Source organism: Ctenopharyngodon idella, chromosome 6 (genome assembly GCF_019924925.1).
Source record: "Ctenopharyngodon idella isolate HZGC_01 chromosome 6, HZGC01, whole genome shotgun sequence".
Classification (NCBI taxonomy): Eukaryota; Metazoa; Chordata; class Actinopteri; order Cypriniformes; family Xenocyprididae; genus Ctenopharyngodon; species Ctenopharyngodon idella.
Genome location: NC_067225.1, coordinates 28,377,082 through 28,391,651, shown reverse-complemented (window position 1 = coordinate 28,391,651; position 14,570 = coordinate 28,377,082). Strand labels below are relative to the sequence as shown.

The window sequence follows — 14,570 nt, the reverse complement described above, 5'->3', positions numbered from 1 at the left end:
AAAAATCTAGTTGTTAAAAATGTAATGCTTTAAAAACACCAGTAACTTGACCAAAAACAAGTTAATGTGAGGTAAAACTGCAAAAACATTCATTGTGTGGGAGTGTTCAGATATCTCAGCCTCACTGTTTTTCAGCGTCACTCTTGAAATGGAAACTGTATTTGCAAATGAATTGAGGGAATTTTTCTTTTTGTGCCAGACCATGAAGACACGATCCAACGATAATAGTGTTTCTTTTTAGTCTAATCTATCTGTACACACTTGCTTGCATTCTCTCAGGAGACACACCCAGCAAGCAGTTTTAAAGTTGCATATAAATAGTCCATATCTATGTGCACTCTGCAGGTCACTTTGGGAAGTGGTATTAAAACACATTTTATTCCCCTCGTATTCCAACAGAGACCGGGGATGAGTGCCAGTACTGAGACTCTGGACCGCTGCCATGACATCATGGTTCCCCAGGCTTTGACCTATCACTCAAACACACTGCCTTGTAGCTCTCCAAAACAAGACACTTCCCTCCACTACAGCAAGCCCAAAGCCTTGCCGGAGAGCATAGGTAAGTCTCTGCTGGGCTGATACCGCAAGAAGGAAACTCTTTTATGTTACAGCGCCATGATGTCGAAAACATTCCGGTAGGTGGGTCCCCAGCCAGGATTGGGGAGGCAAAGCCCTCACATTTTTTTTTATATAGGCCTACTGTATATCAAATGTAAATTTATGTCCGTTATTCTTAATTTTCCTCGTTAAATAAACATTACATAATAAAAAGAGACCAGATAAAATTCTATGTTGTATTTTTTGAAATAACTATGTAATGTTCTATTTATTAAAATTAAGTATAAATTTCATCAAATTAGTGTTTTTACGCATTTTAACATATATTCCACAAATAATAACTAAAAGCAGTAACAATTTAAACAATATATTTTATTTGTGAACTGATGCTCAGCTTTTCTTTTGAATAGTCAACTTATTTTCAGTAGTCATCAAGCTTGTACACTCTGGTCACAGACACGAAGATGTACCTTTCATTTCCCTAAGCTGACCCCACAGTCATCATGTTTTCAGGCCATTTCAAGTTTGATTTTGACGTGACAAAGCGGTAAAATGGCTGAGTTGTTTACTTACTTTTTAATTAGTCTTCCCATTAACGCCATTGTTGTCTTAATTCAGGCTGATGAGAATGCACATGGAAACAAGAGGCGGGATTTATCGCGTCAACCAATCATATCCAATCATAACCGATCATATCCAATCAAAGCGCGATGGGGGCATTGCCTCCTCTCATGTTACTTTCCCCCATTTATTCCTAGTTACCCCCCACTAAACCCACCAAATGCATTAGGGTGTCTGTTTTAATTCAATGGGGACAGAGGAGGCAAGCCTCCCGCTGTAACTTCACCTGCAGGTGTCGCTGTTGGAGACTGTTACTTTATAAAAACAAGTGACTTTACACTTTTTAATGTCACATTTTGTAATATTTGTGTTGATTTATTTTTTGTAAAATTATTTTCTTATCCAGTTTTTTTGAGGAGACACTGCCTCCTTTGCCTCCTCGAAGGAAACGCCCCTGATATATATTATACTTAGTTTTTAAAGGTATTGTTCATCCAAAAATAAATTCTATCATCATAAACAAATCTTAATGTTGTTCACAACCTGTAAGATTTTGTTTTTTTTCTTTCTTTGAGCATAAAAATAAAATTTAGCAATGTGATCCACCTGATCTTACAACAACCGTTGTGGCAAAAAGAACAAAACACTAAGGAACTCTGTTCAACTCATAATGCATGGGAAAACGGCACACTACAATATAACAAGATCTGTGGGCAAATGTATTGTTCTTGTGTATATCGCACCAGGATTAACGGTGTAAAACTTTGAATCAGATTTATGAGCAGAAGATTTTCAATGAATTTCAATTTTGTTACGTTAAACAGTTATTGAATGGCTTTGGAAGACTCTAGAATCTACTTGTATGGGTTATTTTATGGTACTTTTTTTGTCCCTTTGGACCTTACCAGTCACCAACCACTAATATGGAATGGAAAAGAGAAGCTGCTTAATATCAGCATTTGAGCTTCACAGAGAAAAGAAATAAAAAGATTTTCCAATGACATATTTGGGAGAACTACCCTTTTAATTTATGATCTGGATGCAGAAACACAGAAAAAGCCCTATGCATGATTGATGAATGGTTGCTTTTATTTTTGGTTTTACTTTTTTGTGATGAATTGATGAATGTGGTTTATTACAATTTATTTATCGTATCTCTATGTAAATCTGTCTATTGTTATGCAGTACCTCACTATAAAGAGCTGGACGTGTTCATTAAGCGAGATCAAGACACGGGCTTTGGCTTCCGTGTGCTTGGGGGAGAGGGTGCAGAACAACCAGTAAGTCCCTCATACTTCTGTAACCATATTACTAAATATTGGTATACATGGACTGTATTTATGTGATTTATTAGCATATCGACTTTGTGTCTTAGCTTTAAAATGAGCTATCCATCTAATTTCATTAGGTCTACATTGGTGCCATCATTCCCCAGGGGGCGGCAGAAAAGGAAGGCCGTCTGAGGGCTGGAGATGAGCTCATTGGCATCGATGGCATCATTGTAAAGGGGAAATCTCACAAACAAGTTCTGGATCTGATGACTAACGCAGCGCGCAACGGACAAGTGCTCCTTTCAGTGCGAAGGAAGGTCATTTACAGAGGTGAGCGCTGCTGACTGACAGGCCTTAGACATAAAAACCAGTGCTGGAGTGTAATTAACTGCCTGAAAAGCTTTCATTAAAGGTCAGTCCGTGTAATCTTCTGCTCTATAGATGCCCCAGTGGATGTTGGGAGCGGGGCAGTGACACTTGTGAATGGCTCACCTCGGCTTCCGCGTATCCAGGTGCCAAGCATCAAGGACCAGGAGTCATTTGATATCACACTCCATCGTAAAGATAATGAGGGCTTTGGATTTGTCATCCTCACCTCAAAGAGCAAACCGCCACCTGGAGGTAACAGCAGATTCATTGATGCACCAGCCATTCATTTGGCAAATACATTATTTGCACAAAAATTTCTAGGATTGGGAATCAAGAACCGGTTATCATTCAGAAAGGTTATATACTCATATTTTGTGTAATCTTCAGTTTTTTACTACATAATAGTGTTTTCAAAAGTACCGACTTCGATACCAAGTTGATACTGAAATTTTAAAAATGTGACGTTTTGAGTGGATTTGTAAACACCTCTGATTGGCCATTGTGTTCACGTGCTCAACATATGTGTGTGTGATTGGCCACACACATATATGTGAACACAATGGCCAATTAGAGGTGTTTACTAATCCACTCAACAGCACTCAAAGCATCACATTTTTAAAATTTCAGTGTCGAAGTTAGTACTTTTGATAACACTACTACATAATACTATGAAACTGTTTCCATTCCACTCAATCCAGCTGTTTTTTAGTTTTGCACAACCTCAGAATTGTTATATTTCCCATAATTCATTCATTATGAAGCCATTCCAATTCTGCTAAGTGATTTGCCTAAGTGTGTGTTGCAGTGATTCCTCATAAGATCGGTCGAATAATCGAGGGCAGTCCAACTGACCGCTGTGGGTTGTTGAACGTGGGCGACCGCATATCCGCTGTGAACAGTCAATCCATTGTGGATCTCTCCCACAATGACATTGTTCAGCTTATCAAAGACGCGGGGAACTCCGTCACGCTCACCGTGGTTCCTGAGGACGGTGAGTGAGATAATGAAATGTCACATGAACACTGCCGCAGAACATATTCATGCTTTGTCAACCTGTGCCTCATGCTTTGATTCGTCACACTAGGGCAATGATGTAGCTTCAATTAAAACGCTAATATCCACAGCAGCATTTGGTATTAATTATGCATGCGTATTTAAATTGAATGCTTTATAAAGGGCACTTAGACCAATTATTAGCTTATTTCAAATACAAAGCATGAAAATACACAGTTCATTTTTCTCTGTCATGTTTAATATGTGTTAGCTCATAGGTATGAATATGATACAACAAAATAGCATTAATTGGCCAAGGCTTTTGGAGTTAAAACATTCCTGATCTTATTTATTTATCATTAGTATGTCACAATACAGAAGTAACAATGCTGTTTCATGAGGACTTTAACACAATGTTTATCAGTCTGTTTTGATTGGCTGTTTAGAGTACAAAGGCCCACCCTCAGGAGCGAGCTCGGCCAAACAAAGTCCAGCACCACAGCACAAGATTCTCAAATCCACTCAGGATGAGAGGTGCAGTCCACTATTACATATTTCAACCACTATAAATGTGCTCATTTCCTCTGTAAATTTCTTGAAAATTCATGTAAATTCTACAGCCAGTACAATTAAGCTCTGATCACTTATAGAGGAATTAAGCCACACTTCTGATCTATAATATGTGTTACTTATGTGCAGATATAATTTGGATATGGATGAGATCAGGGATGAGCTCATATGGACGGAGTATAAAGCTCTTACCATGAGTGAACAGGGAACACTGTGTGTCGCCAACTCCAAACAGGCAAGAGTCACACTTACATCATAAACTTCACCTTTATCTATAGTCAACACATCTAGTGTACTTTATGATGCAAAATTAAAAAAAAAATGATGAAAAATAATATGAAGAGTTCCATTGCAAAAACTTCTAAGTCCATCTGACATGTTTTCTTTTAAATGAGCATTTTTACCAGGCTCCTATGTTTAAGTTTAGTCATTTCACTTTAATGGCAATGAAAAGGTTATTAGTCAGTTATTGAAATTCCTTATTTTCAAAAATGTCACTTTAGTCAATTCAGTGGTATTTAAAATTTTTTTTTTAAAAAAACCTCTAAGTCCAGAACTTCCGTTTCTGTCAGTTTTACAGCAGCAAAAGAAACACTGTTGTGTTTACTTGCTACTCGCCAAATCCTGTTATTGCCACTGTAACGATGGACAAAACATGAGAAAAACTTGCAGCTTGGCAATTGAATGCTGCCTCATATGCACACCGTCATTCATTTTGAAATCATGATTTGATTCGCGTCTTCCGATTGGTTCTTCTGTGGACTTAGAGAAGGGGTCTCCAAACTCGGTCCTGGAGGGCCACTGTCCTGCTGAGTTTAGTTCCAACTTGCCTCAACACAAGTTTCTAGTATGCCTAATTAGACCTTGATTAGTTGGATCAAGTTTGTTTAATTGGGGTTGGAGCTAAACTCTGCAGGACAGTGGCCCTCCAGGACCAAGTTTGGAAACCCCTGACTTAAAGGCTTTTGCTGACAAAGGGAAGTGGCATTTAGCGGTTTTTGCCAACGAACCGGTATTTATGAATGGGCTGATTAAAATCGAAAGTATTTGATGAACGTATACTATGTGCAGAGAGCATTCGGTCAATACCATTATCTCATTTTTGATGGAGGTGGCATTTAGCGGCTTTTGCATCTGAACTCTTCATATTATATATATATATATATATATATATACTATGTACATATGCTGGGTATTTAAGCCAAGACAAAAGTAATTTAATCCAGAGTTATACTTGAAATATTCATGCTATCACTGGAATAAATAGAATTTTGTGTGTATTTTCTACCTAGGGCTGTATTGCGGTTGAGCTGGAGCGCGGTCCTCGTGGTTTTGGCTTTAGTCTGAGAGGGGGAACGGAGTATAACATGGGCCTCTACATCCTGCGGCTGGCTGAGGATGGCCCCGCTCTACAGGATGGCAGGATACACGTCAGTACAGCATACCATTCTTTATTAACTCACATATTGCGGATGTTTTAGGGAAACATCTGCAGAGTGTAGTAAAAAGTTAAGGAAAGCTGAATACTACACCTTTTTTTAATCAAATTGTCAAAATATGTCTTGTTTACAGATGTCTTGAGATACTTTTTCAAGTGCTGTAAAGTACAACCTTATAAGAAGGTGACAGAACCATTTTCATGGTTTTGATGATACAACACATAAATGATCTTCCGCTTGAATGTGTCCTCTGCAGGTAGGAGATCAGGTAGTGGAGATCAATGGAGAACAGACACAAGGCATCAGTCACACTAGAGCCATTGAGCTGATCCAAGCTGGAGGAAACAAAGTGCTACTGTTACTGAGACCACAAGCCCTCTTATCAGAGAACAGTGAGTTATGACACACAAACACAGAATGATGCTGCTATATAAGCTGTAAGAACATCAAGACCACAGAAGTTACTTGCTAACTTCAATTTTCTTCCTTTCTTTCTTTCTTTCTTTCTTTCTTTTTCTTTCTTCTGTACAGGTTGTGTAAACTCATCTGCAGTGTGTTACTGCCCCCAGGAGCATCATCACTAACAGCCTCTTTTCCTCTAGGTCTTTTTTCTTTGGTAATGGGACTTTCGCTAAACTTTCTATGCTCCTTAATTGCTAGACTTTTCTCTGCTTTATTGTGCAAGTTTATATATAGGGCATTATATATTAGAGCTGCACGATTAATCGTTAAAAGATCGCGATCTCGATTCAAACATCTTATTCCTAAACAACAACGATTCACGTGTCTATTAAACCTTTGACAAAATCATACTGGAACATTCAAATCTGCGTTGGCGCTGCCGCTGATCCAGAGAGAGCAGTTATCATGTTTAGGTATGAAACAGCTTCACAAACCGTCTTTTTAACCACACAGTATCGTTATTTCTTTGTTACAAATATTCAAATAATCACCTTGAATAGTCATATAGCTACCACCCAAAACACTCTATCAATGCCCTAGAAACCACCTAGAATACTCTAGCAATCACCTAGCATCCATCTTGAACATTGTAGGATTCACATTACTAGCTATATGCTAGCAACCACCTTGAACACTGTAGCAGTCGTGGAGCTACCACCCAAAACACCATAGCAATACCCTAGCAACCAGAACACTCTAGCAATACTCTAGAAACCACCTAGAACACTCAAAGCAATTACCTAGCAACCACTTATAACACTTTAGCATTGCACTAACAACCACACAAAACACTCTAGCAATCACCTAGCAATCACCGAAAAACTTTCTGTCAACTACATTTCTAGCAATGCATTTGCAAACAACCACAACAACCTAGCATTTTGGAATTTAGCACAGGAAAAAAAAAAAAAAAAAAAAAAAGATTATCATGGTAAATTTTTATAAAGCTTTAATTAGTTGCAAATCTTTTCACCCTTAGGTTCTGCAGGAGATGTTATCCTTCCTGATCTGCCGGGATCCAACACTTCCAACATTCCTCTCAGTTCTCCTCTCCTTCATCCATCATCCACTTCAGCAAAGAAGGGAACGGCAGACCTGACAAGCTCCTTTGCCCGTTTTCGCGGCTCCTTGGATCTGGCCTGTGAGGATCCTCGCTCTAAAGACAGCAAGAGGGAGAAGAGTGCCAAACCACAAAACACCAGCTCCTCCAGAGTCTCGCAGCAACGGCGCATCAAGAGTAGGTCCGCAGAGAATCTCCTTGATGTCGGAGATACAGAGAAACCCAAAAGCCCATCCAAAGCCAAAGACAAAGCTCGCAGCTACAAAGAAAATCTGAAACAAAGCACTCAAGACTCCCACAAGAACAGAAAGTCCTGCCAACACAGTCGCTCAGTCAGCCCCCAGAAGTCAAAGCGTGAAGGACAGGAAGTGGTAATTGGCGAAGCGCAGGGACAGAAAGAGGAACGACGTGCGAAGGGGACGCAGAGCATGGACCAGAGGAAAAGTGATGCCGAAAGAAGGAAAAAACAGGATTCTAGAGGAAGGAAGCAAAATGAGGCCCAAGAACAGGAGGAGAGGTGGAGAGCTGAGAGAAAAGTTAGGAGCAAAGGAGGGGATGAAGTGGCTGAGACAAAAGGGGAAGCTAAGCTCAAAAGCACCCAAAACAAGAAAAAACAGAGAGATAGAGACATGCAAATTGAAGACACCCACATATCGAGCAGAGAGGGAGACAGGAAAAGCAGAAAAACAAAGGATAAGGGATCCTTGAGGGATCAAAAGGAAGAAAACAAGAAGGAAATGATTACAGACAAAAATGAAAACAAAAGAAAAGGAAATGAGATTGAAAACCTGAATGACGACATTGTCACCACAGATGCAGCAGCTTCAGTCACAACCAGGGCGAGTCTAGTGTTTGACCACCCAGGACCCTTAAACAATGGCCTTTGGAAGATCCCTAGTTATGCGCGCATTCTTACTCACGAGGAAGTGATGCGAGATATTTGCGAGTAGATGCTTGGGAATAGAAGGTTTAAGACCAGAAACATATGTATGTACGTGAATGCAAACTCTTCTAGCTAAGATTTCACACATTGTTGTTCCTGCACTTTAACAGGAATTAACGCAAATGATCTACTGTCATGGCAGAGCAACTTTTGGAAGAGAATCTTGCTGAGAAAGTTAGTAAACGTTCGACATGTTTATAGCTAGCTTCCTGAATTACAACACATCTGGTTTATTGGCACTGTTGCTTTTATTGACATTTGAAGAAAACTATCGGCCTCTTGAGTACAAGACTAAACATCTTGTACTCATGGGGGGCGATAGAGTTTTCCTTAAACGTCTATGATCAACAGGTTATAGCGTCATAGGCGTTTCAAGCACTTGCATACTTGTGCAGAAGGTTATAGCCTAACTTTTCTTAACATGTTGCCTACACTGTAAAAAATCAAAAGCTGAGAAAACCCAAAAACTTATGCAGGAATTCAGGACTTTTTTGAGTATACTCAGTTTGTGGAAAATCCGATAATTGAAATCATGCATCCATAGAAAGCAAAAGCAAACGTTGGTCAGTGACTCGGTTCTGTCCATCAAATTTTGATTGGATGGAGGCAGATCTGAATGGGAGTGAATGAATGAGATCTGAATTCTAGCATGAATAATACAGCATTTTTAGTCATTTTCGCAGATCCGTATGAACACAATGGTGTCCTTTGTACCGTCTGTATGCGAAAAATGCAAAGGAAAAACTTTTCAGTTTTTTAGTACATCATTTTTGTGTAAACTTATCCTAAAACTAACTATATGAGTAATAAACAATCCGGTTTAAAGGCACAGACATCCCAAGGTCTTGTCTTTATTACCTGGTTGATAGAGAGGTTTGTAACCATGTACCTTCAGTGCATAGGCCAAGCATTCACACGTTTGTTCACGTACTTTCCATGAGTATGTTTTTGGCCTTACACCTTGTTTTTCTCCAGGTGGTCTCCCATCCAGGCTTATGACTGCTTAGCTTATGATGTTAACCATGTTCATGTCCTTCTCTTTGGACAGTGGTCAGCATGAGCTTCTCATTGAAACAATTTATAAATGTTTGTAATCAGTCTCGCCGCTACACAAACAGACTGATTCGGCATGAGGTTTCATCCAAACTGCTTTATGGAGATCATTGCTTAATCGTCTTGGACAGGCAATTTCTGAGGCTTTGTGGTCAAACGCATGGAGCTCCATTTTAATTTCCTTCAAGCCAGCTGACATTAAACAACACAAGGACTCTCTCGACATCACAATGCAATCCTTCCTTATGCAATTTAAGAGAACATGCCCCATCAATCACCAAAACAACAATGCAAGTTTATGTTTCGGTCAAAAACAGCACGTCCTTACCCCAAAGAATCTTTTTTTTTTCCTGCATGCAAAGTAGAACACACAAACTTCTTGTTTTGTTGCATGCCTTTTAGACCCGTGCAGTTTTTCTCTAATGTTTTGAACCTTGTAAATAAGAACTGTTATGAAGATTGGGGGCTTTACCAGGGACTTTTCAGACTGTTCTCGCTCTCTTCCATGTCTTTGACTCCATGATCTCCAAATATTATAACTGCAAATGACCAGAAACTTGTGCTTTAATATACCAAGAAGATGATCAAATGTTTTATTTATTGAAATATGTATATGAATAGATACATGTAGCTATAACAGATTGTGACATTGATTTCGGTGTAGAGATCCAGGCTCTTGCTAAAGCACCGTGGTAGTTTTACCTTGTAGCAACTGTTTTGACTTGTCACAAAACAAATGGTACATGCAAATGTATTTTTAAATATTCTATGAAATCAGATTTAATATGGTAAATATTTATTTTATTTTTCTGGACATGCATGTCCAGTCTGCTCAAGATGAAGGCAAGCAGTGCAAGCAATTCAAGCCCTCAGTTATGAGGCTACTTTATGCTGGTCAAGCTTCGATTTATGACCAGAAGCCAATGTACATGGGTGTACCTCATGAAGGATGTAAAGGGGTTATATTTCATCTCAAATTCAAAAGAAAATATGGCAACACTTTACTTAAAGCCTTTAAGTCATAATGTAAATTCATGTACATTAAAATGCATTACATTTGCAGATTCCTTGTTACTTCAGAAATTGTTTGTCTGTCATGTGCTTTAATGCATTATATTTTTTAAAGGTTTGTTCAGTGAATAGATAAGTACTATAATTTATTATAACTGTGGTTATAATAATTCATGAGACCATGCAATGCAGTATAAGGAGCATTAAAAGGCATAATTAATTAATTTAAAAAATCTGTTGTAATGCATTGTATATAAAGGCTATAAGTAAAGTGTTACTGAAAATATTTTGCATTAAGAAAATAAGGCCTGTATTACCTTTACCTTACATAAAAGACATTAAAATTTATACAAAAATTATATATACAGTGTATGTATATATATATATTATATATATATACATACATATATATACACATTATATACACACACACACACGTTAAAATTAACATAAATTATATATATATATATATATATATATATATATATATATATATTTTTTTTTTTAATTTAAATATGTGTGCGTGTATATATTAAATTAGAATTAATATTAAAATAAATACTTTTAATATTGCACTAAATAATGAGAATATAATAAATATCACTGCAGTCAAAATCAAACTGTATGGAACAATTACAGAGAATTTTTTAGGGGATAAATGTGCTTAAATTTTATGCACATAATGACACACTGCAACAAATCCTAAGTATAGACTTCATTAGGCTTCAGTGACTTTATGCAAATGAAGGTTTTTTTATTCTCTTTTGATTTGGAGGTGAAATATGACCCAGACATGTTTTTTTTTTTTTTTTGTAAGATTCACCCTAATGTGAAAAGAATCGCTGTCTATGAAGTAGGGAAAAAATGATCCTTCCTAAAAATAGGATTGTTGCGGGTATAATGTCTTCTTAACTATCTATTTGATGATCATCAGCTAATTTTGTCCATGCTTGCATCACACGGTCAGTTGTGGCAGGTTTCTGAAAGGGCTGATTTATTAGGGTTTTGAGGTCTGAAATGTGGCCAAGATAAACGTGTAAGGTGTGAGTTCATAGGAAATGACATGATCTATCAATACCAAAGGACTGGTGGCCATTCCATATGTTGTGTGTAAAGTGATTATGACCTCAGGGTTTGGATATGTAACTAACAGCTGTGTGGCACGCAGCTTTGATATAAATGATGATGAGAACGCAAACTAATTACAAAGACAAGATTATTGTTCACGATAAGTTGTGGTGGTGTTACATTGTGTTTTTTGTGCATATGCCAGTAATGTTAGCATCTGCTGTACATAACTCATCTCAGTGTTCATATTTAAAAGTGGGGCCTAGAATCACCTCATATTAGACTAAATACATATGGTCTCAATATAATGTGGTCTGATTCATGTAAATGTTTAAATACTGTACAGCACCTTTATAAAAAATAGCTGAGTGCTCTCTCAGAACAAAGAATAGAAATATGTAAATTTGTTCCGTTATTTTTCTAAGTAATATGGGGGAAATATTTAAAGTCAGTGCAAAGAAAATAAAATCATATCCTGGTGTTCTGGTCATGTAAAGTTTTATGCAAAATCAAATCAAATGAATTCAATCAAATCAAATGAGTTTCTATATTATTTGTTACAGATAAAGGTGCAGTAAGCGATTTCTGAGAAACTGTTGTTATTTGAAATCGGCACCCAAACAAACACACCCCTACCCAACAGAAACACACACCTCCCTTCATTGCTCCGCCCCCCCCCCCAAGTTAACGAACAACTGGCGCATCAGACTCTCCGCAAGTATGGATGAATCTGCTGTGATACAACAACAACAACAGCAGCATACAACAGCATATCTTTGTTCTGTAAAACAGCAAAAACCAATGTTACTCACATTTCGAGCAGAAACAAAGCAACCTCAATGTCCGTTTTCAGGCCTTCCCACTCTCTAACAGAGCTGGAAAGCTTTTCCAAAATTAACACGGGTCCTAGCTCTTGCCTGATCGTAACCCTTCTTTTTCCAATTATATTCCTCTGACCTTTTCCTCTTTGGTAATATCCCACCCATCTCTTCACAGTCTTTCTACAAAATATCCCACCCTTGCTTACTCTCCTCCTCTATCTTTTGATATAAAGGCTGATTTATACTTCTGTGTCGAGTGTACGCCGTAGCTAAAAACTGGCGTGGAGCAATAGGAGAAGAGCGAGCATTTTCAACTTCCATAGGAATGAAAAACGCTGTGTTTCAGGGGACACATGCAGTCAAACTGCAACAAAAGTCGTTACCTAATTTCTGCAACGTACATGAAAAGCTGCTTCTTCTTTGGCTTTTGCCTTGAGACTCAACATGACCGCGGACACTGCCTGCTAGTGGTCTGCATGCACGTTGACGCGGACAACGACGCAGAAGTATAAATGAAAACAGACGCATAGCCTACGTTGCTGAGGCTCTGCCGTAGGTCCGACGCAGAAGTATAAATCAGCCTTAAGCCTGCTGATTGGCTACAAGAGTGTTGTAGTGCTTGGTGGATCCACTTTGGACCATGTACAAACTATTTTTTTCATCACACACAGAGAAAGAGAGAGTAGACATCTGGGAATTTACACAATTGATTGTTTGGGTGTTGATTTGATTCAGTTTTCAACAGAGTTTCTCAGAAAAAGCTTACTGCACCTTTAAAGGCACATTATGTTTTTTCGCCGCTAGGGGTCGCTAAACTCTTAAAAACAATAACAAAGGCGTAGATTCATGACGCAGTGAATGAGCGTGGACTCATGGAACTTGTCATTCCGATGGATCTAATAATGTGATTGTGATAAAGAGTGATTGCATTCATGTTTTTTTACATGACTATTGTATAAAGCAGGGCGTGGCCGAGAATCGCGGGCATGATTGCTAATGAGAGACAGATAACAGGGCCACACGCGAGTCCCAGGGGAAATAAAAGAATGAGGACATTTCATTCTACCGAACTACTCGCAAAGCTGAAATACTACTAATACAGGTCAGTTTATTTGACGAATTAAAATTGTGAGGTAATGCAACACTTGGTCTCACGTTACACTATCATACTAAACTGCATTTGAGTGTGTTGGAAGTTGTTCTTCGTGTTATTCTATAGTTTGTTGGCTGTATGAGACTAGCAGTAAGCTAGATCAACATTAGAATATCATACTGATGATATTCTAACATTTCATCGTGTTGAGCTATATAACATTGATTAGTCTTATATAGCCTACATTTGCTTACCTTGTCTAATAACGTGCAAGAGAGGCATCGAGCTCTGTCAAGTCAAAGTTGTACCAAAGCTCTCACAATCTCGGAAACGCCACGCCTATATTGATCCTCGTTTTATTTCTCCTTTTGCCCCAAAGTTTGCTTGCCATGGTCCTTAACGTCTGAACGAAACAACAACAGCGTTTCACTATACGTTAGGCAATTGTCCGCGTCTGTTGCCATGTTACTATGCAGCATAAGGGATAACGCAGATATTACGTCACTGACAGGCGACAAGTGACAAGGGAGGGACGGACACTATTTAAAATTGTGAATTTCTCTGAATTTACAAATTCTTGGAAACATTTAGGATAATGTAAGTACACAGCTGAACGAAATATATAACACTGTGCAAGTGGTTTTTGGATATTTTAATATAAAAATCTTACATATTGTGCCTTTAAAGGGATAGTTCACCCAAAAATGAAAATTATCCCATGATTTAGCCTACTCACCTTCAAGCCATATATGATCTTCTTTCAGATGAACACAATCGGAGATATATTTAAAAAACATCCTGGGTTTATAAAAACATCCAAGGTTTATAATTGTTGTGAATGGCTGTTCAAATTTTGAAGACCAAAAAAAATAAAAAATAAAAAAAATAAAAAAATAAAATAAAATAATGAGCTTCCAGCAAAATTAAAATTTTGTGCCTTTGCCGTTTCAGAATAACGATGTTATCAGCGTATATGAATTATTTCTTAATTGCTATATCGTTTCTATATTTAACATCAGCTTGGTTTAATATATATTTTAATTAAGATAATTTTCTGCTGAGTTTTGGAAAAGGCAGCGTGACAAAGCCGAACGCGCACAGATAAGACATATGTTTGACTAATTTCATTATTTTAAGATGACTTGAAGCCATACGATTTAAAAAAGAAAATACAATGACTGTGACCGTGACATTTATTATCCTAGCTCAAGTTGTCTACAGAAAGTCTTATCCCGGTCTGTCACGCCTACAGCATTGTCTAGATGATAAAACCTATGGCCTGTCACACACAAAATGTA

The 14,570-nt window shown here is 37.9% G+C and overlaps 1 protein-coding gene across 1 annotated transcript in view; it reads left to right on the top strand.

The window, feature by feature from the left end:
- LOC127513962 (membrane-associated guanylate kinase, WW and PDZ domain-containing protein 3) overlaps positions 1-11,837 on the top strand; it is a 110,965-nt gene extending 99,128 nt beyond the window's left edge. The window contains 10 exon segments of the mRNA XM_051896221.1: positions 400-559; positions 2,305-2,399; positions 2,528-2,720; positions 2,832-3,011; positions 3,565-3,750; positions 4,199-4,286; positions 4,452-4,557; positions 5,615-5,752; positions 6,018-6,153; positions 7,203-11,837. Coding sequence (XP_051752181.1) covers positions 400-559; positions 2,305-2,399; positions 2,528-2,720; positions 2,832-3,011; positions 3,565-3,750; positions 4,199-4,286; positions 4,452-4,557; positions 5,615-5,752; positions 6,018-6,153; positions 7,203-8,233 — 2,313 coding nt within the window. The 3' untranslated portion in view covers positions 8,234-11,837.
- Positions 11,838-14,570: the final 2,733 nt, after the last annotated feature.